This window comes from Rhinopithecus bieti, unplaced genomic scaffold, assembly GCF_001698545.2.
Source record: "Rhinopithecus bieti isolate Rb0 unplaced genomic scaffold, ASM169854v2 scaffold_45389, whole genome shotgun sequence".
Lineage (NCBI taxonomy): Eukaryota > Metazoa > Chordata > Mammalia > Primates > Cercopithecidae > Rhinopithecus > Rhinopithecus bieti.
Genome location: NW_016818806.1, coordinates 657,826 through 681,784, shown reverse-complemented (window position 1 = coordinate 681,784; position 23,959 = coordinate 657,826). Strand labels below are relative to the sequence as shown.

Below are 23,959 nucleotides of genomic sequence, written 5' to 3'. Positions count from 1 at the left end.
AAAAAAAAAAAAAAAAAACAAAAATTAGCTGGGCATGGTGGCACAAGCCTGTAGTCCCAGCTACTCAGGAGGCTGAGGCAGGAGAATCGCTTGAACCTGGGAGGCAGAGGTTGCAGTGAGCTGAGATGGCACCATTGCACTCCAGCCTAGTGACATAGAGAGACTCTGTTTTTTTTTTTTTTTTTTTAAAAGATTCTAAGATGCTTAACTTGGCTTTTGGTCCCAGCTTCAACTGCAGATTTGAAGAGAGGCTAAGACCTGGTCCCTGCCTTTTGGGTACAAGGAGTAATTTTCAGAGGAAAGGGAGGAACAGTGATCTGAGCACAGCCCCCTCTTTACCTGGCCTTGGACTCTGCCCAGCCGGCCTTGAGAAGGCATCTAATATGATACCTCTGCTACACTGTAGCACTAGCCAGTGGGTGCCTCCTGGGCAACTGTTCCAGTGGAAACATTGCTGCTATTGCTTTTCTTCTTTCCTGTACCTATAACCAGTTGGGATTCCCAGGTGGTCTGTACCATTTCTGTGTCCTGACCCAAGGCTGAGATAATGGCTCTGGCTAAGAATACAATGCACACAAAGTCTGGGCTTTCTCCTGAGCCCTGTCCCCAGATTCCCTCACCCCACCTTAACTGAGTTGTTGCTACCTTACCTACAAGGGTTCTCTCTCTCTTGTCCTTTCCTGCTTTTAAAATTGTTCATGTTGGGCCGGGCGCGGTGGCTCACACCTGTAATCCCAGCACTTTGGGAGGCTGAGGCAGGCGGATCACAAGGTCAGGAGTTCAACACCAGCCTGGCCAATATGGTGAAACCCCGTCTCTACTAAAATACAAAAATTAGCCAGGTGTGGTGGCAGGCACCTGTAGTCCCAGCTACTTGGGAGGCTGAGGCAGGTGAATCACTTGAACCCAGGAGGCGGAGGAGGTTGCAGTTGAGCTGAGATCGTGCCACGGCACTCCAGCCTGGGTGACAGAGTGAGACTCCATCTCAAAAAAAAAATTGTTCATGTTGGCCGGGCACCGTGGCTCATGCCTGTAATCTCATCACTTTGGGAGGCTGAGGCAGGGAGATCACTTGAATTCAGGAGATTCAGATGAGCCTGAGCCTGGGCAACATGGTGAAACCCCAAAACCCCATCTCTGCCAAAATTAGCCAGATGTGGCACACACCTGTAGTCCCAGCTCCTCAGGAGGCTGAGGTGGGAAGATTGCTTGAGCCTAAGACATTGAGGATGCAGTGAGCCATGACTGCACCACTGCACTCCAGCCTGGACGACAGAGTAAGACCCTGGCTCAAAAAATAAAAAATTGTTCAACTGTTCATGTCTCCTTGGTCTTGAGGCCCAATGCCACAAAAACTGGGGCAAAGGCAGTTCATCATCAGTTTCCATTCCCTCATCCCTTTGCCCTGTCTGTGTCATTACATATGTATCAAGGAGTAGTGGTTCTGGCTGACACCAAGACTCACCAGGGTTGTACAAGGCACTGGGGCTAAGGTGCCTGCTCTGGGCAAGATGTGGGCATGAGCATCAAAGGGCAGCTCACTGACCATGCAGGAATCAGGTACCATAAATGCTGGGCTCCACTGATCTGGAGTAGAAAACAGGTAGCTGGGAGAGAGGATACTTAGGGACACCCTGACAGCAGCAGGGCCTGGGTAGTAGCACAGGTTGGGTAAACCCCCTTAACCCCATGGTTAGGGCCAGTCTCGAAGGGCCATTTTCCCCTTCCCACAAAGAACACTGACCTAGCTGGATGGAGATGAGGCCTACAGTTGGCCCAGTTTCCCCCTGCATCCTCTCCAGGGCCCCTGCCTCATAGACAACCTCATAGAGCGGAGGAGAACTGGTTGCCCTGGGGGCAGGGGGACTGTCTGGACGGCAGGGGTCCTCAGAGATGCCACTGTCATTGCCAGGAGATGCTTCCGAGCAGTACACCTCATTTGGATCAATGAAAAGCTTCAAGAAATCTTCAGGCTCACTCTCTTGAAGGCCCTACAGTAGGAAAAGGTTATATATATATGCGGGGAAGAATTTTGGAAGTCCTACCTGACATCAGCCTTATGCTTCATTTTCAGTCCTTTCACTTCTTGGGCATGGAGATAGTTATTATACAACTTATATCTATTTTCGGGGTGGTCTGTTTTCAGACCTGTCTCCGAGTGGGAGCTGAAGCCTCTTACAACAGAGTTGTGTCTCAATCCCACCCCAACTCCCACTCGTCACACTCACACAGCCATGGTCCCCACCGGACTTCCAGCCTTGCAGTCCCTGTTCCTGTAGCCTAGTCACCGGAACCTCTGGAGGCGGGCAGTGGAGTCCCAGCTCCAGGACGGATCCTGTCGAGAAGATATCCTCTGGGGGCTCCAGCCACGCGTCCAGCAGGTCAGGGATTCCGAGATCCATGCTTCTGCAGGAAGGCGTGTGAGACGGAGGGTTGCAGGAAGGGAATGATGGCTGCTTCCTACACCCTACAGTTTCTGGGCTCCTCTGCTCCCTCTTCCATTATCCCTGCTCCCCCGCCCCCCGCGCTTTCTCACTAGCAAGCCCCCTCACCTGTCCCCCGGATATTTCACCTTCAGCCCTATCCCTCAGGTTTAGACAAACAGGCCCCCCAAGCATTACCTGTTCTGAAGAGCCCAGCCCTGTCAAGCCAGCGTAGCCCGTTGACCGCCCCAAACACACCACCTTTTCTTTCTTCCAGGATCTCGTATCCTGGACCTGCCCAGCCAAACCCCGCCCCCACCCTTACACTACAAAAGTGGGTGCCACCTTGCCAGGAGCCAGGGTAGGGCCGCTGTATCTGGGAGTGGGGGACTGAGTCTGAGGGTCCACAAACGGAATTGAAGAAGTAGGTAGCCGCGCCCTTTCTGCTTCAGTTTTCTCTTAGCTATAGTAAATTTTCCCCAGGGTTTGGTGTCGCCTAGCGGAAGAATAGAAAAGGCTGTGACTGGAGCTCAGGATATTTGAATGCCTGTTCTCTAGCCCTCGCTTTTTCAACAGGGAGATCACAACAGGGTTGTAAACAAAGGCAGAAAGAGTCAAAAGACCTGCGGATTTACTGGGGCATCCTCTCGCCCACCGCGTGGCGCTCTTCCCAAAGCTGAGTCCTGATTGGAAGCTAAAGACAGGTTTCGGAAGGGCAGGACATCGAGCCAATGGCACTACCCTCTCAAGGCCGCCTCCTCCGTAACTGGTCGGAGACAGCTAGGCTGTTCAGGAGAGTCAGGCCAATGGGGCCGCAGTTCTTTTTTTTTTTTTTTTTTTTTCTCCTTTATTCTTATTTTTGGAGGCAGGGTCTCGCTCAGTTGCCCAAGCTGGAGTGCGGTGGTGCGATCACGGTTCCATGCAGCCCCCGACCTCCCGGGCTCAGGTGATTCTCCCGCCTCAGCACCGCGAGCAGCTGGGACCACAGGCGCGCGCCACCGCGTCCGGCCGGCGGGACTTACTTGTCAGGCGGGGATTGGGTTCCGCCCGACCAAAGGGAGGGGTAAGCGCCAGAATATGAATCGCCAGGAAGCTAGGGGAAAGCTACGGGAAACCCCGAGCAGCCTGGTTTGTCTTCTCGCGCCACGTGACTCGGAAGCTCCGGTTTCACCCAGGCTGGGAGTCAATAGCCCACTGACCCCAGTGGAACGGTGAGCCTCGCTCGGCAGGCGGCCGGCGCGCGATGGCAGGTTTCCCTGTCCGTAAGCCGAGCAGTGTGGCGTTGATGGAACCGCAACTGCGCGCACATGCTCGCTGCACGCTGCTCATTCACGGAGCGGACACCGGGCAGGAAAACTGCAACAAGTTAAAAAGGCTTTTGCGTTTGTTTTGTTGTCTTATTGTTTGCATACAGTTACCAGGAACATTATGTCCCACATTTGTATAATTTACAAAACGTTTTCATAAACATTGTTCTCTTCCTTAATCCGTAACAGTTCTGAGGCACACACGGCGGGTGATATTTTGCAAATTTTACCTATGAGGAGGCAGATCCATGACTTGAAAGCAGTAATACCAAAACTCAGGGTTGATTGATTCTTTTATTTTTATTTTTAGCCTTGGTCTAATGTCTCAGGGTCCAGGAATTCACTTCAAGTAAAATAATGGAAGTAAACTGATACAGGTATGGTTTTCCAGTAGTATTTCAGAAAAGGGTAGCTGGGTGAGTAAAACAGTAGTTTGGAGTGTGAATCCCAGAACTCAAACTGCTGTTAATTATACTTATGAAGATTTGAACGAGCTAAGAGTAAAAACAGGAACAGGGTCTAGTCAGGCATTTTCATGTTACTCATATAGTTCTTACAGCAAATAGAGCTGACAAGTTTTTGTTTTTGTTTTTTTCTCTGTTGAGACGGAGTCTCGCTCTGTCACCCAGACTGGAGTGCAGTGGCAAGATCTCGGTTCACTGCAAGCTCCACATCGCGGGTTCACGCCATTCTCCTGTCTCAGCCTCCGAGTAGCTGGGACTACAGGCACCTGCCACCACGCCCGGCTAATTTTTTGTATTTTTAGTAGAGACGAGGTTTCACCGTGTTAGCTAGGATGATCTCGATCTCCTGCCCTCGTGATCCACCCGTTTCGGCCTCCCAAAGTGCTGGGATTACAGGCGTGAGCCACCGCTCCCAGCCCCAATGTACATATATTTCAAAACATCATGTTGTACACCATAAATATATACAATTATTAGTCAGATATGACATATCTGTATGTGTATATATATGTATATATTTGACAACTATAAAGGTAGAGCTTGGACCAGAGTCCAGGTTTCCTGACCCCTCCAGTCATAATTCCTTGTTAATGTTACCAATTACGAATATTTTTTTTTTTTTTGAGACGGAGTCTCGCTCTATCGCCCAGGCTGGAGTGCAGTGGTCCACGGTCTCTGCTCACTGCAAGCTCCGCCTCCTGTGTTCAAGCCATCCTCCTGCCTCAGCCTCCCAAGTAGCTGGGACTACAGGCGCCCGCCACCACGCCCAGCTAATTTTTTGTATTTTTTTTTTTTTTTAGTAGAGACGAGGGTTTCACCACGTTAGCCAGGATGGTCTCGATCTCCTGACCTCGCGATCTGCCCGCCTCGGCCTCCCAAAGTGCTGGGATTACAGGCGTGAGCCACCGCGCCCGGCCAATTTTTTGTTTGTTTGTTTGTTTTGAGACAGAGTCTCGCTCTGTCGCCCAGGCTGGAGTGCAGTGGCGCAACCTCCGGCTCCCAGGTTCAAGCGATTCTCCTGCCTCAGCCTCAGCCTTCCAAGTAGCTGGGATTACAGGCGTCCGCCACCACGACTGGCTAATTTTTGTATATTTAGTCAGACGGGGTTTCACCATGTTGACCAGGCTGGTCTTGAACTTCTGACCTCAGGTGATCCACCCTCCTCGGCCTTCCAAAATGCTGGGATTACAGGCGTGAACCACCATGCCCAGCTCCTTAAGAAGTCTTCACATTCCTCTTTTACTTAAGGCATTACTGGGCTTCGTTTCTGGAGCCTTGTGAGAAGCATTACACTGTTCCTTTTTTTTTTTTCTTTCTTTCTTTTTTAAAATTAATTTTCCTGTAGGAAGCAAGAGCCCATCTCCTTCTTTAGGCAATGAAGCTTTTTTCACCTTTGCATAAAAGAATAGCTTGGCCCCCTTTTTAAATTTTCTTTTGTCTTTACCGTCCCTTGAGGCTAGAAGAGGATTCTCATAGCACAGGGTTGCGAGTCACGAGAATCCAGGTTGAGGAAAGGGTGAAAGTCCTGAGCTGAAACAACTACCTTGGGGCATTCAAGGAACAGCAAACAGCAAGCAGACCGGCGAGGGTGGCGGGAGCCGGGCTGGAGATCAGGTGGGAGAGCTGGCCAGATGCCCGCAGGCGCGGTGAGCAGGTAGCCTGGAATGCGCTGGGGGCTCTTCCCTGGGCGCGGCTTCAGCACCCCGCATTCCGGTCCCACCACGTCCCCACCCACCTGGAGAAGGCGGAGGCTGCACTAAGTGTGATGAGTAGTCGAGAAGAGATGATTTTCAAAACATAGCCTCTCTCTTTGCTCTCCCCGCTTTCCAATTCTGCTTTGTCTTTTTCCTTGTTGTGGGTGCTGGCGAGGGAAAGCAGGCAAGGAAGTTGGTGCCAAGAAGGGAATGCCTTCCCTTGGGCGCCAAGAGGCATTGACCGGGTGTCAGAGCCTTCTGAGAGTCAGATGAGACTTTGGCCCAGGGCCAGGAAGATGTCTTCAGATGTGGGCCGGAAGACTTGACAGTGCGGGGTCTCCCTCTTTTAAAAATATCCATATAATCAAAGCCTTTGTTAACCGGCCAGCTCCGGCCCGTCAATCCTGCACAGATGCGCCCCAGGGCACCAGCCCGGAGGTCCTTTTCCTAATCTCCGCCCTCGCTCTCGCTCACTCTCCTCTTGTTGCCTGCTCCGCCCGCTCCCGCTCCCGGTCTCTGATTGCTTCTAACTCACGTCACTCCCGATCTGTCCCCGCCCACTCGGCGCTGCCATTGGCAGTCGGCAGTGGGGACGCGGCTTCTGTGGGGGAGGGGGGAGCTATGCGAGGGGGCGGGAATTCCCGACTCTAGGCCGGAAGCGCGCGGAGACCATGTAGTGAGACCCTCGCGAGGTGAGTGCGGGCTCTCCGGGACGGGGTCCAGGTCGGGCTGCCCAGGCCTCCCTGGGCCCGGGAGCAGGAGTCCCAGTTCACGCATTCTTCATCTGCTTCCCGCGACGCTGGCGGCCTCGCATCCCACCTCCTGGAGCCTGGACTTTCAGGCACCGCCCTCAGTGTCGCCTCAGTCCGTCCCGGGACCGCAGACTCTTAGGGCCCCTCTCCTTGGCCATCTGCCTCTAGGTCCCAGCCTGGGCCCTGAAGCTCTTGCTCTCTACGCTGGGAAAAGGGGAACGATGGAGCGATCCAGCACCCAAACTTACCCTGTCCAGGCGACCCACGGAGATACCCATGACATCTCTGCCCAGCCCCAGCCTTTTTGGCTTCACCCTCTGCGTTCGGGAGTTGGGGACCTGGCCTCTACATTCCTTAGGGGAACTCCAGCTCCAGGTCCTATTTAGAGGCGGTTCCTAGTTTCCTAGTTCGCTGGGGGCACCAGGTGAAAGGGTGATGAGATACCCATACAGCCTTTCTCAGGCCTGGGTTTCCCCCTTGCAGTCTCCCTGAATAAGTCACTTGGGAAAGAAAGTGTGAGAAGAGAGGAATGTTCCTGGTACAGGAGTAGATGAGTCACCCTGGGTTGGGGAAGGTCACAAAGTGGCTGGGACCAGGGAGCTGCACTCTGCTGACCAAGCTTCTCCATTCCTTGCCCCATCTTCCCTTGCATGATTTTTCCCCACCCACTCTGGTCTGTCTTCCTAGGGCTGAGAGTCACTGGAGCTACCAGCAGCACCATGGGGCCCTGGGGAGAGCCAGAGCTCCTGGTGTGGCGCCCAGAGGCGGTAGCTTCAGAGCCTCCAGTGCCTGTGGGGCTGGAGGTGAAGTTGGGGGCCCTGGTGCTGCTGCTGGTACTCACCCTCCTCTGCAGCCTGGTGCCCATCTGTGTGCTGCGCCGGCCAGGAGCTAACCATGAAGCCTCAGGTAAACCTCTCCTTTTCCCCACACTCCTATGAATGCTTGGCTTAGGGAGGGCTCTGGGGCTGTGGGGAGTGACCAAAGGAGGAGGGAAAGGCAAGGGTAGCCATGGTTTGGGTTGGGGTGGTGGGCCCTGGAGGGGGTTTGCTCATTCTCCTCTGTGCTTAACCCCTACCCAGCTTCCCGCCAGAAAGCGCTGAGCCTAGTAAGCTGTTTTGCGGGGGGCGTCTTTTTGGCCACCTGTCTCCTGGACCTGCTGCCTGACTACTTGGCTGCCATAGATGAGGCCCTGGCAGCCTTGCACGTGACGGTGAGCGCTGACCTGGACATGTGACATGTGGGAGGGAAATCACACACCTCTAGGAGTGTTGGTTTGTGGAGATCGATTCATGTGTCACTCCGTGACTTTGTGGAAGGCTTTTGGCATGTGATACGAATTGTGATTTTTGGTTATGGGGCATAATTCTTTCTGTGTTCCCTCCCCCTTCCCCATTCCCTTTGTGACCCCTACATGCCCTTTGAGACAGTAAGACATTTTTTCTCAGGTGTGTGACTTTCTCTGTGGGTTCTCAGTTCTAGCTACCAGCAAGTGCTCCAATAATCATCTTCACTCTCTCACCACTTTCCTAAAGGGCTGGAGATAGAGGTCTCTGTAGGCCTGAGAAGGATAGGAGGCGATTCCCTGGGTCCTGGTGTTGCTGACCTTTTTAGGCCTTGGTCCAAGGAAGTGGGCTGTGAGGAATGATCAAGTCCACCGCATAGGACTTGGTTTATTATAGGAAAAACTGAGGCCGTTGGATAGTGGGGCAGGAAAGTCATCCTGGGCTCTTTCCTCTCTTTTTTCCCCTTAAACTGAGGAAATAACACTGACGTAATCCTTCGTGTCTGTGACTGAGTGACCTGTGTCTCCGTGTGACTGCGTATAAGCCTGAATGTCCTGTGATATGTGGCTCTATGTATGAGTATTTGGGGAGGTGGGCCAATGTGTGACCATTTCATGTATGTCTGCATCCGTGACTCTCAACTAGGAGTGTGACTTTGCCCCTCAAGAAACATTCTGGGGATATTTTTAGTTGTCACAGTGGGGAGGGGGATAGAGGGAACATTGTGCCTGCTGTTGGCATCTGGTAGGGAGAGATCAGAAATGCTATTAATCTACAGTGCACAAGATAGCTCCCATGACAAAGAATTATCTGGCCCAAAATGTGTTTTTGTTTGTTTTGAGAAAGAGTCTTGCTCTGTTGCCCAGGCTGGAGTGCAGTGGCACAATCTTGACTCACTGCAACCTCTGCCTCCGGGGTTCAAGTGATTCTCCTGGTTCAGCCTCCCGAGTAGCTGGGATCACAGGCATCCACCACCACACTGCTAATTTTTGTATTTTTAGTAGAGATGGTGTTTCACCATGTTGGCCTGACTGGTCTCAAACTCCTGACCTCAAGTGATGTGCCTGCTTTGGTCTCCCAAAGTGCTGAGATTATAGGCATGAGCCACCAAAGCTGGCCCAAAAATGTTAATAGTTCCAAAGCTGAGAAACTTTGGTCTACATGTAACACTGTGAGTGACACCATAATCTGTGTGTATGTATCATTCTGTGTCAGTGTTACCAATTCACTCTATCTTTGTGTGACCGAGAGTAGCCCTGTATCTGTGTGGGACCCTAAGTCTGTGTAACTGGGCTTCCACCAGATTTTGCATCTCACTCTTCCTTCCCTGAATGTTTTGCTGCTGCTTCTGCCCACAGCTCCAGTTCCCGCTGCAAGAGTTCATCCTGGCCATGGGCTTCTTCCTGGTCCTGGTGATGGAGCAGATCACACTGGCTTACAAGGAGCAGTCAGGGCCGTCACCTCTTGAGGAAACAAGGGCTCTGCTGGGAACAGTGAATGGTGGGCCGCAGCATTGGCATGATGGGCCAGGGGTTCCACAGGCGAGTGGAGCCCCAGCAAGCCCCTCAGCCTTGCGTGCCTGTGTACTGGTCTTCTCCCTGGCCCTCCACTCTGTGTTTGAGGGACTGGCGGTGGGGCTGCAGCGAGACCGGGCTCGGGCGATGGAGCTGTGCCTGGCTTTGCTGCTCCACAAGGGCATCCTGGCTGTCAGCCTGTCCCTGCGGCTGCTGCAGAGCCACCTTAGGGCACAGGTGGTGGCTGGCTGTGGGATCCTCTTCTCATGCATGACACCTCTAGGCATCGGGCTGGGTGCAGCTCTGGCTGAGTCGGCAGGACCTCTGCACCAGCTGGCCCAGTCTGTGCTAGAGGGCATGGCGGCTGGCACCTTTCTCTATATCACCTTTCTGGAAATCCTGCCCCAGGAGCTGGCCAGTTCTGAACAAAGGATCCTCAAGGTCATCCTGCTCCTAGCAGGCTTTGCCCTACTCACTGGCCTGCTCTTCATCCAAATCTAGGGTGCTTCAAGAGAGGGGCAGGGGAGATTGATGATCAGGTGCTCCTGTTCTCCCTTCCCTCCCCCAGTTGTGGGGAATAGGAAGGAATGGGGAAGGGAAGTACTGAGGACCAAAAAATTCTCTGGGAGCTAAAGATAGAGCCTTTGGGGCTATCTGACTAATGAGAGGGAAGTGGGCAGACGAGAGGCTGGCCCCAGTCCCAAGGAACAAGAGATGGTCAAGTCGCTAGAGACATGATCAGGGGACATTAGGATTGGGGAAGACACTTGACTGCTAGAAGCAGAAGTTGGACACTATACTTAAGGACAGGCTCACATGGGAGGCTGGAGGTGGGCACCCAGCTGCTGTGGGACAGCTATGTAGAGGTCATAAACCTAGAGTCAGTGTCCTGTTGGTCCTAGCCCATTTCAGCACCCTGCCACTTGGAGTGGACCCCTCCTACTTTTCTTAGCGCCTGCCCTCATATCTATCTCCCTCTTCCCATCTCCCAGGGCACTAGTGCCAAATGGTCTCTCCCTGCCAATTTTGGTATCTTCTCTGGCCTCTCCAGTCCTGCTTACTCCTCTATTTTTAAAGTGCCAAACAAATCCCCTTCCTCTTTCTTAAAGCACAGTAATGTGGCACTGAGCCCTACCCAGCACCTCAGTGAAGGGGTCCTGCTTGCTCTTTATTTTGGTCCTGGATCCTGGGGTGGGGCAGAAATATTTTCTGGGCTGGGGTAGGAGGAAGGTTGCTGCAGCCACCTACTGCTACTGTACCCTAGGAATATGGGGACATGGACATGGTGTCCCATGCCCAGATGATAAACACTGAGCTGCCAAAACATTTTTTTAAATACACCCGAGGAGCCCAAGGGGAAGGGCAATGCCTACCCCAGCGTTATTTTGGGGAGGGAGGGCTGTGCATAGGGCCATATTCTTTAGAATCTATTTTATTAACTGACCTGTTTTGGGAACTATTACCCAAATAAAAGATGTTTCTAGACATCTGTACAGTATCTGATTCATTTGTTTTGGGAAAGGGGTGGGCACGTGGCCAGCCGGAGAGGGCCTGAGTCCCAGATGTTTACAGCTGTTTTAAGATTCTTGGTCTCACTGTTTTCACTCAGGCCCCGATAGTCCCCTTCCTTGAAGATAACCAAATTTTTCCTCCTTTGTGTCTTGGTACTTCTTTCCCGGTCCCCCTCCCCTCCTCTTCGCTCCCCTCGCTCTTCCTTTCCTCTCTCTTTAATCCCTCTCCTCTTTCCGTTCGTAGTCTCAGGACTAATTTAGAACTACTCTTCCCAGCTTACCCCTCTCAGGGAGTAGCCGAGAGGGTGGAGCGAAGTCCCCAGTTTCCGGAGTCAGCAGGGCTGTTGGGAAGTGGAGTCCGTTTCCTCCCGGTGCTGCGTGACTGGCGATGTGAAGGAGTCTCGTAAACAAACTACAATTCCCGGCGGCCCCCGCGCTCAACAGGTCAGGGCTAGGCTGGGGCCGGGTTCGCGGTGCTCGCTGAGGCGGCGGTGGCTACGGCTGGAGGAGCCGGGCCAGGGCCGCGGCGAAGGCCGCGGCTGGTACTGGAAGGGTGGCAGGCAGGGACGGGGAAGGAAGATGGCGACGTCGGGGGCGAACGGGCCTGGCTCGGCCTCGGCCTCGGCCTCGGCTTCCAATCCGCGCAAATTTAGTGAGAAGATCGCGCTGCAGAAGCAGCGTCAGGCCGAGGAGACGGCGGCCTTCGAGGAGGTGATGATGGACATCGGCTCCACCCGGGTGAGGGGCCGCGCCGGGGAGCCGAGCAGAGCTGAGCAGTTACAGAGCGGAGACCGGAGAGGCGGGGCGGGGGCGGGCGTCGCAGCGAAGGAGGCGGAACGGGGCAGGGGACGCGGGCGCCGCCGTTTGGGAGGCGCAGGTTGAGGGCCGAGGGGCAGGAAGAAGGATTTTGCCGGGGGAGACCGAAACACTGGAGAGGTTGGGGGTGTAGAGGCGACTGGGGGGCCGAGTACGTGAGGCGGGAGTGGGCGGAGAGGGGAGATGGGTCCGGCAGAGGTAGGAGGTGAGTGGTCCTTGTGCATCCCTGACGGAGTCCCCTCGAGGACGCTACTGAAGCATGCCTGGTATTGGGGTATGGCCTGGGAGAAGGGCTGCTTGCCTGTAACCTGGCTCCTCTGAGTTTGTGATCTCCTCCAAACTGGTCCCTCTGCCCTCTGCGCTTTGGTGCCCCCGGGAAAGGGCCCCTTGCGTGGTTTGAACGAGCGGTGCTGTGTAGAGTGGGGCAGGAAGTCCCCTCCTGCGTCCCGTCCTTTTGCTTCCTTTTTCAAATACTTCTTGTGGTTTCCTGACGTGAATGAAGGTGAGGTCCATTGCTTGGTGTTTTGTCCTGGCCTCCTTGGAGGAGAGGTAGGGTTTTGAATCCTAAAACTGGGTAACCGTTCGACCATAAGTTGTGTGGAACTCTATGGTTTGCTGAGCTTTCTAGGGAAATGGCTGCTTTGTGGGTCCGTGTGTAGGGTGCCTTGGAGGGTCTTCTATGTGTAGGGAATATTCATTCCTAGGAAGTTCTTGAGAGAACTTTCAGGCCTCTGCCAGGCTGCCTCTGAAGCCCCCCGGCCTTGATTTCTTGCTTTCCAAGGCTGGATGTCAGAGGGACCAAGGGGTGGGAGTCCGCCTAGGTGGTATGCAGTCTTAATTTAGGGACACATTCTTCTAAAAAAACTGCAATAAGGATATTGCAGTGATTCCTCATGGCAGAGAGCTAGAAGGAATTTAAGGGTTGATGATGGAACGTTACTACATCTCTAGCCTTTTTCTGCTGGTCTGACTGTGGTTGCATCTGTGACTGACTCTGGTTGTATTTTTGTGTGTATCCCCCTTGACTCTGTTAGTCTTTTTTTTTTCCTCGTCCTTTCCCCTTTGAGTCTCTAGGGACTATGTGCCCTAGTTTGTGGGAGTCAGAAGTTAGGTGGGGAGGCAAATCTGGGAGGGTGTCTGTGCATACATGTGCACACTTACATGCATGTGTGTGCATAACCCACTGTAACCACTGTGAGGATTATGATCTAACTGTAGATTGCTCCCCTTTAGGAACTTTTTCATCATGTTGGGGACAGAGACAGGAAGATGGGAGTCTGATCTTGATAGCATGAGGCCCTGCCCTCAGGACTGTGATTCTAGCAGAGGCACGGTGGGATCTTAGGGCTTGTATGTGCAAAGAAAGGTTGTGCGAAACTCAAAAGCTGGGGCTTCTCTTTACAGTGCCTTGATCTCTTAAAAGGCCCCCTCTACCCACCTTGCTCCTATTGGTTAATTTATCAGCTACACAGAAAAGTCTAGTGGGCTTACATGACCAGGGGACCCAAAAGTCTAGAGCTAGGGACAAGAGACCTGGGACTCAGCCTGTTATCTGGCCAGGTGGGAGGGCTCATTTGAGACAGAGATGGTCATAGGAGGCTATACCACTGAGAGACTGGGATTGCCATATATGTTGATAGTGGTCTTGAAGTGGTCCAGAGGTCAGCACAGTGCCCACTGAACTCACTAGGCTGACCTCCTGGAACAGAACGTCAGTTCTGATGTTGGCTTCTGTACAAGAGTGTGACCCTGGAAGCTCTTAGAACTTGCCTCTCCTCAGCTACCCTCCTCCCCATGGCCTTGCCCTGGGCCTGTTTATTTGGCTGGTGGCAGGGGCTGAGCCTTGGAAATAGATGCTCACCTCTCACAGAGATAGGATATCTGTACACAGGCTAAATCCATGTCAGGCTGTCTGACGTCTATGCCAGACATATCTCCCCAAAGTGAGGATGAGACCAGGAAGATGGCTCTGGCCCATGCTGGAGTGGGCTACTGCTCTCTCTCCACCCTCTTCCTCCAGACTTCCCTGCCATTTCAGGAGCCTTAGGAGTCAGTGGAAGAATGTCCCTTGGTTTTGGTGCTGTTTTTCTAGCTAGGAGAGTTGTCATTCCTTGGATGTTCTAGTTTGGGAGGTGCAGGCTTTGTGTAGCCTTCCTGAGGCTGGGCAAGTGGCAGAGCCCAGAAGCCTGTGCTCTCCAGAATGGGAAGGAAAAAGGCTGGCAGTAATGGCTCCGTGACATCCACCTGTAGCCTTCCTCTTAATGTCCCAATTAATCCTGGACTCATCTAGAAAGAAAGCAGAGGTTCCTACTAGGCACTCTCCCTTGTGAGTAGCCCGGGGGCTCCTGGCAGCCCCTCAGGAACTCTGCTTAGAGTGATGCCAAATGAGACAGGTCCTGAGCAGAATATCTGTCTCTGCCTGGCAGGATGATGTCAAACAGTAGTGATATCATTGATGAGGGCAGTCTGCAGATGGACTCTGGTGGGTTATTTGCACCAAATCTCAGTGGACCTTTCAAACCCCAACGCTGGCCTTTTTTCTGGCAGATTATTTCTTTATTTTTATTTACTTTTTTTTTTTGGAGACATGATCTCACTCTGTCACCCAGGCAGCTGGAGCAGAGTGACATAAACACGTCTCACTGCAGCCTCTACCTCCCAGGCTCAAGTGATCCTCCTGTAGCAACGGAGTCTCACCGTGTTGCCCAGTCTGGTCTCCAACACCTGGGCTCAAGCGATCCTCCCACCTTTGCCTTCCAAAGTGCTGGGATTACAGATGTGAGCTACTGTGCCTGGCCTAGATTTTTTTTTTTTTTTTTCTGAGACGGAGTCTCACTCTGTCACCCAGACTGGAGTACGGTGGCGCGATCTTGGCTCACTGCAAGCTCTGCCTCCCGGGTTCACACCATTCTCCTACCTCAGCCTCCCGAGTAGCTGGGACTACAGGTGCCCGCCACCACGCCCGGCTAATTTTTTGTATTTTTAGTATAGACGGGGTTTCACCATGTTGGCCAGGATGGTCTCGATCTCCTGACTTCGTGATACACCCACCTTGGCCTCCCAAAGTGCTGGGATTACAGGTGTGAGTTACTGTGCCTGGCCTAGATATTTTAAAAGCAGTGACAGCAGCAGCATATCCTGGTGACAGAGATAGCAAGGATGACTGAAGGAAATAGTGCTCAGGACCTTCCTGACATTCCCACTTGTTCCCCATGTTTCAGTTACAGGCCCAAAAACTGCGACTGGCATACACAAGGAGCTCTCATTATGGTGGGTCTCTGCCCAATGTTAACCAGATTGGCTCTGGCCTGGCCGAGTTCCAGGTGAGTAGACACCAGCCAGGGAGGAGTGGAGGTTCTTTAGGCTGCTTCCTCTGCTGACTTCTGTCCTTTTTGGCAGAGCCCCCTCCACTCACCTTTGGATTCATCTCGAAGCACGCGGCACCATGGGCTGGTGGAACGGGTGCAGCGAGATCCTCGAAGAATGGTGTCCCCACTTCGCCGATACCCCCGCCACATATCCTTCACAGGGGACTTGGGAGTGTCTGAAAAGTAGTGGGATGGGGTTCCTCAGGGACTTATAGGAAGCACTTGAAGTGTTGTGCAGTCCCATCCTTCTTCTGGAGCTCTTCTTTACCCAGCTTCCCTGAAAACAACCATAGCTCCTGCATCAGCACCTGCTCCTGTGATAAGGAGTTTTTGCTCCTGAGGCTGTGCCCCCTGTGTCTGGCTGGCTCTGGCTGTCTTCACATCAGCTTGCCGCCAGAGGCAGCCTTCCTTGTCTCTTGCTAAAGGAGATTGTATCCCTTCTCCTCACATTTCTGAGTTTTCAGTCTCAGAGACATGTGTCCCTGTATCCTCGAAGTCCTGCCTGGACATTCTCCTGGATTTTTTCAGCCCCTTTAGACCTGATTCCCTTCTTCTCTTCCATTCTTTGATCCTATTGTTGTCCCTTATAGAAGAGGAGAAAGGTATGTGTTTCTCGAAACAACTCATCTGCTGCCTCCACTGTTCTTTCCTCATCTGGCCTCTATCTCATCTGTCCTCTCTACTTTTTTCCTTAACTGGTGCTGTTCACATTGACAGCTCTCCCTACAGTCCTGCCTACTTATCTCCTCCCCCAGAGTCTAGCTGGCGAAGGTAAGTGTCCAGGGCAGGCAGAAGCTCCTGCCTACTCTCTGACGTGTTTCTGGAGGGAGCTGCCCCTTCTGGGTTGGGGCTGGGATTACTGGGCTAAGGTTTCAACAGCACCTCTTCCTATAACGCCAGGGCTGAGAGAGGTGGAGGCAGTTGGAGTAGGTGGGTCAGAGTCCAGCCTTGGCCATGTTGACACGAGTGGTCAAGCCTCCCAGTCCAGCCAGAGCAGAACCAATGGGAACCGTAGCCAGCCTGGGGTGTGTGTGTAAGGGGGAGGGGAGAATGGCAGAGGGGCAGGTGAAAATGGCAACCTTCTGTCAAAGGTGGGTGCAAGATGTAGTGCTCTGGCACTTTTAGATTTCTGAAACTCTCCCCTTGTCCAACTCACATTCAGTGCTCATACCCAGAAGAGCTGCTGGGCTCCAAGATTCCCATTCAGCTGGTCCTGGCAGAGAGAAGTTTCCAGCTCTCTTAGATTGACTGGGGGAGGGGTCAATCATAAACAGGAGAAGAACCAGAAAGAAAAGGGGATGATCTGGGAGCTTAGCCATCTTCACTTCCATCTTGGCTGCCCCACATTTTCCAACCCCTATGCCCACCTTCTTGTCCACTGCCAGCCTTCCTCCTCATGACTTTGTTTTTCTACCCCAGGACGATGCCCTGGGGCAATTTCCCTGCAGAGAAGGGGCAGTTGTTTCGACTACCATCTGCACTTAACAGGTGATGGCCTTTGCCTTCTTTAGGCCACATCTCCTCTTATCTGTAGTTTCTGGGGCCCTGCTCCCTCACCACCCCCCATTTCCAGCCCAGCTAGTGTTTTCCCTTGCTGGGCAGGGCTTAGGGACCAGGAAGACTGTCACTGGTGTCAGCTCATTCCTGCTCCCCCCATAGGACAAGCTCTGACTCTGCCCTTCATACAAGTGTGATGAACCCCAGTCCCCAGGATACCTACCCAGGCCCCACACCTCCCAGCATCCTGCCCAGCCGACGTGGGGGTAAGTGGCCCTGTCCCAGGGTTGGGAGTAACCACAGAGCTATTTATTTATTTATTATTTTTTTTTGAGACTGAGTCTCACTCTGTCGCCCAGGCTGGAGTGCAATGGCACGATCTCAGCTCACTACAACCTCTGCCCTCCGAGTTCAAGTGATTCTCCTGCCTCAGCCTCCTGAGTAGCTGGGGTTACAGGCGTCTGCCACCGCGCCCAGCTAAAATTTTGTGTTTTTAGTAGAGATGGGGTTTCACCATCTTGGCCAGGCTGGTCTTGAGCTCCTGACCTCGTGATCCACCCGCCTCAGCCTCCCAAAGTGCTGAGATTACAGAAGTGAGCCACCACGCCTGGCCTCCATGGAGCTATTTAAAGCAGGTAGGCAAGTGGGCACTGCAGCCAACGCCACTGTATCCCTTGCAGGTATTCTGGATGGTGAAATGGACCCCAAAGGTATGTGTTCCTCACTGCTGTGGGTACTGGATGCCAAAGAATTTCTGGGCTGGTGTTGGGATTTTGTGCAGGTTCAGGGAGCAGGACTCCTTCCCACCTGCTTCTGCTTCCTGTCCTGCCTTACTGGCTCTTTCTCCAACTCTCCCATCACCAGTCTTTCTCTTTCAAGTACCTGCTATTGAGGAGAACTTGCTAGATGACAAGCATTTGCTGAAGCCGTGGGATGCTAAGAAGGTAGGTGGAGGCCACCGGGTGTCACCCACTAGTCTCTCTGCTATCCCCTTGCCATGGGGCAGGCCTTGCAGGGTTCTCCACTGAGCACTGTCCTCATTTTCCATATTCTTCCTTCTTTCCTCAGCTATCCTCATCCTCTTCCCGACCTCGGTCCTGTGAAGTCCCTGGAATTAAGTAAGTACTCCCTGAGGTTGGCTGAGAGTTGGGGGAAGGAAGTACAGGGAGATGTAGAAGACTGATCTCTGCTGTTCCCTGACCACCGCACCCCACTCCTATTTACATCTTTCTTTTTCTCTCTTTCCCCTAGCATCTTTCCATCTCCTGACCAGCCTGCCAATGTGCCTGTCCTCCCACCTGCCATGAACACGGGGGGCTCCCTACCTGACCTCACCAACCTGCACTTTCCCCCACCACTGCCCACCCCCCTGGACCCTGAAGAGACAGCCTACCCTAGCCTGAGTGGGGGCAACAGTACCTCCAATTTGACCCACACCATGACTCACCTGGGCATCAGCGGGGGCATGGGCCTGGGCCCAGGCTATGATGCACCAGGTGAGTGGCTGTCCTGGCCATGTGCCCACTGGGTGCTGCCTGACTGGAGGGATGAAGGGGAGGGCGGTTTGAGCACCTGAGATCCTGCTGTGACCGCCCACACCAGCCTGTCACCTCTGCACCCCAGGATTCCCTCACGGCAGTTCTCAGCCAGTGATAACTGGTAGGTGTGGTGTTTCCTAGAAAGAAGAGGAAGGGCAGCCCCCAGATGGGCAGTGCTGTCAGGGACAGAGTAGGGAGGACGTTGTGTTGCTGCTTTCATAGTCTGGTCACTGCTACCCATTCTGGGTGGAAAGGGGCCCAGTTCCCATCAGTAATGTTGGCATCTCTGGTTTTTTGTCTGTGCCTGCAGGACTTCATTCACCTCTCAGCCACCCATCCCTGCAGTCCTCCCTAAGCAATCCCAACCTCCAGGCTTCCCTGAGCAGTCCTCAGCCCCAGCTCCAGGGCTCCCACAGCCACCCCTCTCTGCCTGCCTCTTCCTTGGCCCGCCATGCACTACCCACCACCTCCCTGGGCCACCCCTCACTCAGTGCTCCGGCTCTCTCCTCCTCCTCTTCCTCCTCCACTTCATCTCCTGTTTTGGGCACCCCCCCTTACCCTGCTTCTACCCCTGGGGCCTCCCCCCACCACCGCCGTGTGCCCCTCAGCCCCCTGAGTTTGCTCGCGGGCCCAGCCGACGCCAGAAGGTCCCAACAGCAGCTGCCCAAACAGTTTTCGCCAACAATGTCACCCACCTTGTCTTCCATCACTCAGGTATGCGTGGCTGCCTTCCCTGCATGTCTGTCTCCCTTCCCTTTTCTCCTGCCATGTTGTTTCCCTCCCACCCTCCTTTCCTCAAATACCTACTCTATACTCATCCCCTTCCATTCCTGTGTCCTCCACCTGCCCCATCTTTTATCCATCTTGTCTCCTCTTGCTTCACAGTGCAAACACAAAAGCTGTGGTTTAAGCATTTTTAGTTTCAAATCCTGGCTCTACCTCTTACTAGCAGTCACCTTGGACAAGTTATTTAATTTCTGTAAGCCTCAGTAGTTTCATTTCTAAAACAAGGATGGTTCATGAGGATCAAATGAAATAACATACATAAAATACTTAGCACCACATATAGCCCAGGTATATGCTTGACAAATAGTAGCTTACCCTTTCCTTTTATTTGCCTCCTCTGTTCCTATCCATTTCGTGTCTGTCTGTTATCTGATGCCCCTATCCTGTCCCATCTCCTCCCCTGTATCCCCTCCTAATTTCATAGAATTTGTAGAATCAGGCCGGGCGCGGTGGGCTCAAGGCCTGTAATCCCAGCAATTTTGGGGAGGCCGAGACGGGCGCAATCACGATCAGGAAGATCGAGGACCATCCTGGCTAACACGTGAAACCAAAACTTCTCTACTTAAAAAATACAAAAAACTAGCGGGCGATCGTTCGGTGGCGGGCTCCGTAGTCCCCAGCTACCAGGAGGCTGAGGCAGGGAGGAATGGGAACCCGGGAGGCAGGTGTGCAGTGAGCTGACTGAGATCCGGCCACTGCACTCCAGCCTGGGGCGACAGAGCGAGACTCCGTCTCAGGAAAAAAAAGAAAAAAAAAAAGATTTTGTAGAATCAGAGAATCTCCTTTACTGTGTGGAGCCCTAATCCCTTCACTTAATAGATGAGGAAATTAGGACCTAGAGGGGAAAGTGTCTTTTCCAAGTTTACCCAGCAAGTTTAGGGAGAGTTGGAGAACTAGAACTGAAACTCTTAGTTTAGGGGCTTTTTCCACCTGAGGATTGAAATTCTTAGCCCTGTCTCCCTTCCTATCCTTTTCTTCTTTTCGCTTATCTCGGCGCCTCCGTTTTCCTTCATGCCAAATGTTCTTTTCCCTCTCCTTCTGCTCCTAACTTTTCCTCCCTTCATTGTGATCCCTGGAATGTGTTTCTGTGTTGCCATCTTTACTCAGTCCCCGCTTTGTAGGAAAGACTGAGGCCAGATTAGCAAGGGCTGTGTTCCCAGAGTGTGGAGTGAGCTTGGAGCTTCCCTTCCTTTCTTTCTCCTTTTCCTTCCTTCTTCTCCCACTCCCTCGGCCTCTTCACGGCTATAGGAACAGCAGTCTCAACCTTAGTCCCTTATTTACTAACAATAAATAGTTTCAAGCTACCGAAGGTTTAAGGGAATGGTTTACTTCTAAGGCTGGGCACAAGTGGCTCATGCCGTGTAATCCCGAGCACTTTGGGAAGGCCAAGGTGGGAGGATTATTTGAGGTCCAGGGAGTTCAAAACTAGCCTGGGCAATATGGGAGACTCAATCTCTAAAACAAAGTAAAAAAATTAGCCAGGAGCAGTCGTGCACGCTTGTAGTCCTGGCTACTGGGGAGGCTGAGATGGAGGATCACTGAGCCAGGAAGGTGAGGCTTCAGTCCAACTATGATTGCACCACTGTACTCCCAGCCTGGGGAACAGAGTGAAGGCCCTGTCCAAAACGAAATAGTTGGCCGGGCGCGGTGGCTTCAAGCCTGTAATCCCAGCACTTTGGGAGGCCGAACGGGCGGATCACCGAGGTCAGGAGTTCGAGACCCATTCCTGGCTAACATGGTGAAACCCCGTCTCTACTAAAAATACAAAAAAAGCTAGCCAGCGAGGTTGGCGGGCGCCTGTAGTCCCAGCTACTCGGGGAGCTGAGGCAGGAGAATGGCGTTAAACCCGGAGGGGAGCTTGCCGTTGAGCTGAATCCGGCCACTGCACTCCAGCCTGGGCTACAGAGCGAAGACCCGTCTCAAAAAAAAAAAAAAAAAAAAAAAAAAAAATAGTTTAACTTATGGAGTAGATTTAAAATTACCCCTGTGTTAGCCTCACTATATCACTTCATTCTGATATGCACTTTTTTTTTTTTTTTTTTTTTTGAGACAAGAGTCCGCTCTGTTGCCCAGGCTGGAGTGCAGTGGCGTGATCTCAGCTCACTGCAACCTCCCACTTCCTGGGTTCAAGCAATTCTCCTGTCTCAGCCTTCTGAATAGCTGGGACTACAGACGCCCGCTACCATACCCAGCTAATTTTTATATTTTTAGTAGAGACGGGGGTTTCACCATGTTGGCCAGGCTGGTCTCGAACTCCTGACCTCAGGTGATCCACCCACCTTGGACCTCCCAAAGTGCTGGGATTACAGATATGAGCCACCACACCCTGCCAACTAATACCCATTTTTGAGTAACTGCACTCAACCCCAGGGATGCCTGTGAGAATGTAGAATGTTGTCACATTTATTTTGGGAGTGGTTGTAGCTAAAGAAGGTGGGAAGCCCTAAGAGTTCTTGGGGTATACACTGAGCGGTAAGCTTCCCTCTTTTTACTTCTTTTCAGGGCGTCCCCCTGGATACCAGTAAACTGTCCACTGACCAGCGGTTGCCCCCATACCCATACAGCTCCCCAAGTCTGGTTCTGCCTACCCAGCCACACACCCCAAAGTCTCTACAGCAGCCAGGACTGCCCTCTCAGTCTTGTTCAGTGCAGTCCTCAGGTGGGCAGCCCCCAGGCAGGCAGTCTCATTACGGGACACTGTACCCACCTGGGCCCAGTGGGCACGGGCAACAGTCTTACCACCGGCCAATGAGTGACTTCAACCTGGGGAATGTGAGTACTCAGGCTCCTTGCTTAAAAGCAGGGGAGGGGGTGAGGGTGGGTCAATGGGGCCTGAATGGCATGGCTGGTGCACTGTGAATGGGGAGATCTAGGTGGGGTGGGTTGTGGGGAGATCTCGTCTCCCTGGAGGTAACATAGTACTGCCAGCTTGGGGCTCCTCTCTTCCTGCGTTTGACCCTACTCCTGCCCCTCTATTTCTGCTCAGCTTGCTCTTTGATGACTTCTGCCTTGACCCGTTCTCTTCCTGGCATGCACATGCTCTGGCCCAGCAGGTACGGTGCCCATACTTACTTCGGGCCCCGTGCTCGCTTCTGTCGCTCTGCTTGCTGCCACCTCCCTCTGTCATTGCCTCTGTTCCTGGGGTGGATGAAGGTTTCTGGGCAAAGGGGATATGTTAGCAGGGCTAGGCAGGATACCAGTTCTAAATCCTACTTCCTCAAGATTTGTCTGTATGTCCATAGCTGGAGCAGTTCAGCATGGAGAGCCCATCAACCAGCCTGGTGCTGGATCCCCCTGGCTTTTCTGAAGGGCCTGGATTTTTAGGGGGTGAGGGGCCAATGGGTGGCCCCCAGGATCCCCACACCCACAACCACCAGAACTTGACCCACTGTTCCCGCCATGGCTCAGGGCCTAACATCATCCTCACAGGTGAGTGGGGGTGGCTGGTGATGGGAAATGGAAGGAGGGAATGACACATTCACTAATGAGTAGGAGATTGAGGGGTCTTGGAAAAGTTTATAGGACATGGGGTCCTCACCTATCTGTTCTACCCACAGGGGACTCCTCTCCAGGTTTCTCTAAGGAGATTGCAGCAGCCCTGGCCGGAGTGCCTGGCTTTGAGGTGTCAGCAGCTGGGTTGGAGCTAGGGCTTGGGCTAGAAGATGAGCTACGCATGGAGCCACTGGGCCTGGAAGGGCTAAACATGCTGAGTGACCCCTGTGCCCTGCTGCCCGATCCTGCTGTGGAGGATTCATTCCGCAGTGACCGGCTCCAATGAGGGGCCTCATCACCATCCCTCTTCTTGGCCCCATCCCCCACCACCGTTCCTTTCCTCCCTTCCCCCTGGCAGGTAGAGACTCTGCTGTCTGTCCCCAGATCCTCTTTCTAGCATGAATGAAGGATGCCAAGAATGAGAAAAAGCAAGGGGTTTGTCCAGGTGGCCCCTGAATTCTGCACAAGGGGTGGGCCTGGGGGAACTCAAGGGAGGGCCTAAAGCACTTGTAACTTTGAACCGTCTATCTGGAGGTCAGAGCCTGTTGGAAAGCAGGGGATAGAGAGGAGCCCTGGAGGCAGGGCTTGTCCGGATGCCTAGGGGTGGGCAGTGCCAGCCCCTCCTCACCACTCTTCCCCTTGCAATGGAGGAGAGAGCCAGAGTGGATACTATTTTTTATTAAATATATTATTATATGTTAATAAAAAAATATCAAACCCTTGGTGTGGTCGGTTATTATTTGGGGCATGGCTGGGGATCTAGGGAGTTACAGGGCCATGGGTCTTTTTATCTGTTAGGCTTTTTGCATCTTCTTAGCACCACTGTGCTTTGTGGAAGGGCCCGACAGCCTCGGAATTTGTACCCAGCATGGACGTAGGCTTCCCCTACATGTAGGGGAGATCACTTCATGTGCCCTCCTGTCTGTCCAGGACCCTGCTGCAGCATCAGATGGGGGCTTTGACTGGTCAAATTATTCCTCTTCCTCAACCCCAGGCCTGGTAGTGAGGGGGTGAGGAGGTGATTGCTGGCTGAGCCCACAGGTCTAAAGTGCTCCTAGGTCTCAGGGAAGCCTTCCTCCTCCCTCCCTCACTGCAGGAATTCACTTCACCCTCTCCACTGTTCTCGACTCATTCATTTTAGTTTTAATTAAACAGATTCTTCGGTGCCATGCATGTTCTGAAGGTTTTCTCTTTCTGGATTGGGTTGCTAGCCCTTGGACCAGCCCTCTGGGCCTCCGCACTCCTCACTCCCCCAACCAGCATAGTGAGAAGAGTAGTGCCCCCCCAGTTACCTTACCCCCACCTCCACTCCTCTATTCCACACCCTGCAGTCCTGGCCTCTCCCCTTCCTCTTTCCAAAGCTCTTGTCATTTTCAGGAAAGAGAACTGAGAGCTTCTCGTTCTGGCCCGAAGGGAATGCCCTGTGCCCCAAACCTGGAAGTAGGGGGAGCCACCTGGGTCCCCGTAGACTAGGCCTTCAGGGCTTCACCTACGCCCACATCATGTATGCCACA

At 53.0% G+C, this 23,959-nt stretch overlaps 3 protein-coding genes across 13 annotated transcripts in view; 2 read left to right on the top strand and 1 right to left on the bottom strand.

The window, feature by feature from the left end:
* The window catches only part of CREB3L4 (cAMP responsive element binding protein 3 like 4), a 6,306-nt gene extending 3,067 nt beyond the window's left edge, over positions 1 to 3,239 (bottom strand). Inside the window, exons 1-5 of one of the 4 annotated variants that reach the window (XM_017857525.1) lie at positions 3,047 to 3,239; positions 2,769 to 2,919; positions 2,229 to 2,406; positions 1,745 to 1,991; positions 1,466 to 1,587 (exon numbers count right to left, since the gene is read on the bottom strand). In XM_017857525.1, the coding sequence (XP_017713014.1) occupies positions 1,466 to 1,587; positions 1,745 to 1,991; positions 2,229 to 2,402 (543 nt within the window). In that variant the 5' untranslated portion in view covers positions 2,403 to 2,406; positions 2,769 to 2,919; positions 3,047 to 3,239. Of the gene's footprint in view, positions 1 to 1,465; positions 1,588 to 1,744; positions 1,992 to 2,228; positions 2,407 to 2,552; positions 2,587 to 2,621; positions 2,735 to 2,768; positions 2,920 to 3,046 lie in introns of those variants that run through there. The other 3 variants (XM_017857526.1, XM_017857524.1, XM_017857527.1) reach the window with 3 other exon arrangements.
* Positions 3,240 to 6,439: 3,200 nt separating this feature from the next.
* On the top strand, positions 6,440 to 10,930 carry SLC39A1 (solute carrier family 39 member 1). The gene is made up of 4 exons (XM_017857522.1): positions 6,440 to 6,580; positions 7,328 to 7,546; positions 7,720 to 7,850; positions 9,282 to 10,930. The coding sequence occupies exons 2-4, from the start codon at positions 7,360 to 7,362 to the stop codon at positions 9,936 to 9,938; spliced, it is 975 nt and encodes a 324-aa protein (XP_017713011.1). The 5' UTR covers positions 6,440 to 6,580; positions 7,328 to 7,359; the 3' UTR covers positions 9,939 to 10,930.
* Positions 10,931 to 11,019: 89 nt separating this feature from the next.
* Positions 11,020 to 23,165, top strand: CRTC2 (CREB regulated transcription coactivator 2). Of its 8 annotated transcripts, none has more exons than XM_017857515.1 (14): positions 11,020 to 11,686; positions 14,986 to 15,087; positions 15,164 to 15,280; positions 15,842 to 15,903; positions 16,552 to 16,620; positions 16,792 to 16,895; positions 17,310 to 17,339; positions 17,509 to 17,573; positions 17,698 to 17,747; positions 17,881 to 18,125; positions 18,478 to 18,881; positions 21,456 to 21,725; positions 22,196 to 22,382; positions 22,511 to 23,165. In XM_017857515.1, exons 1-14 carry the CDS (start codon positions 11,528 to 11,530, stop codon positions 22,729 to 22,731), a joined length of 2,085 nt encoding a protein of 694 aa, XP_017713004.1. In that variant the 5' UTR covers positions 11,020 to 11,527; the 3' UTR covers positions 22,732 to 23,165. The 8 variants fall into 8 exon arrangements, with proteins under 8 accessions (XP_017713004.1, XP_017713009.1, XP_017713010.1 ...); XM_017857514.1 differs by having other exon boundaries at positions 11,388 to 11,686; positions 17,494 to 17,573; XM_017857516.1 differs by having other exon boundaries at positions 11,399 to 11,659; positions 17,494 to 17,573.
* The last annotated feature ends 794 nt before the right edge of the window (positions 23,166 to 23,959 follow it).

Coding starts and splice junctions, on each gene's coding strand:
- SLC39A1 (XM_017857522.1), top strand. CDS start 7,360: ATGGGGCCCTGGGGAGAGCCAGAGCTCCTGGTGTGGCGCCCAGAGGCG. Junction 7,547..7,719: donor AGCTAACCATGAAGCCTCAG/GTAAACCTCTCC, acceptor ACCCCTACCCAG/CTTCCCGCCAGAAAGCGCTG. Junction 7,851..9,281: donor TGGCAGCCTTGCACGTGACG/GTGAGCGCTGAC, acceptor TTCTGCCCACAG/CTCCAGTTCCCGCTGCAAGA.
- CRTC2 (XM_017857514.1), top strand. CDS start 11,528: ATGGCGACGTCGGGGGCGAACGGGCCTGGCTCGGCCTCGGCCTCGGCC. Junction 15,904..16,551: donor CCAGAGTCTAGCTGGCGAAG/GTAAGTGTCCAG, acceptor TTTCTACCCCAG/GACGATGCCCTGGGGCAATT. Junction 22,383..22,510: donor GCCTAACATCATCCTCACAG/GTGAGTGGGGGT, acceptor TTCTACCCACAG/GGGACTCCTCTCCAGGTTTC.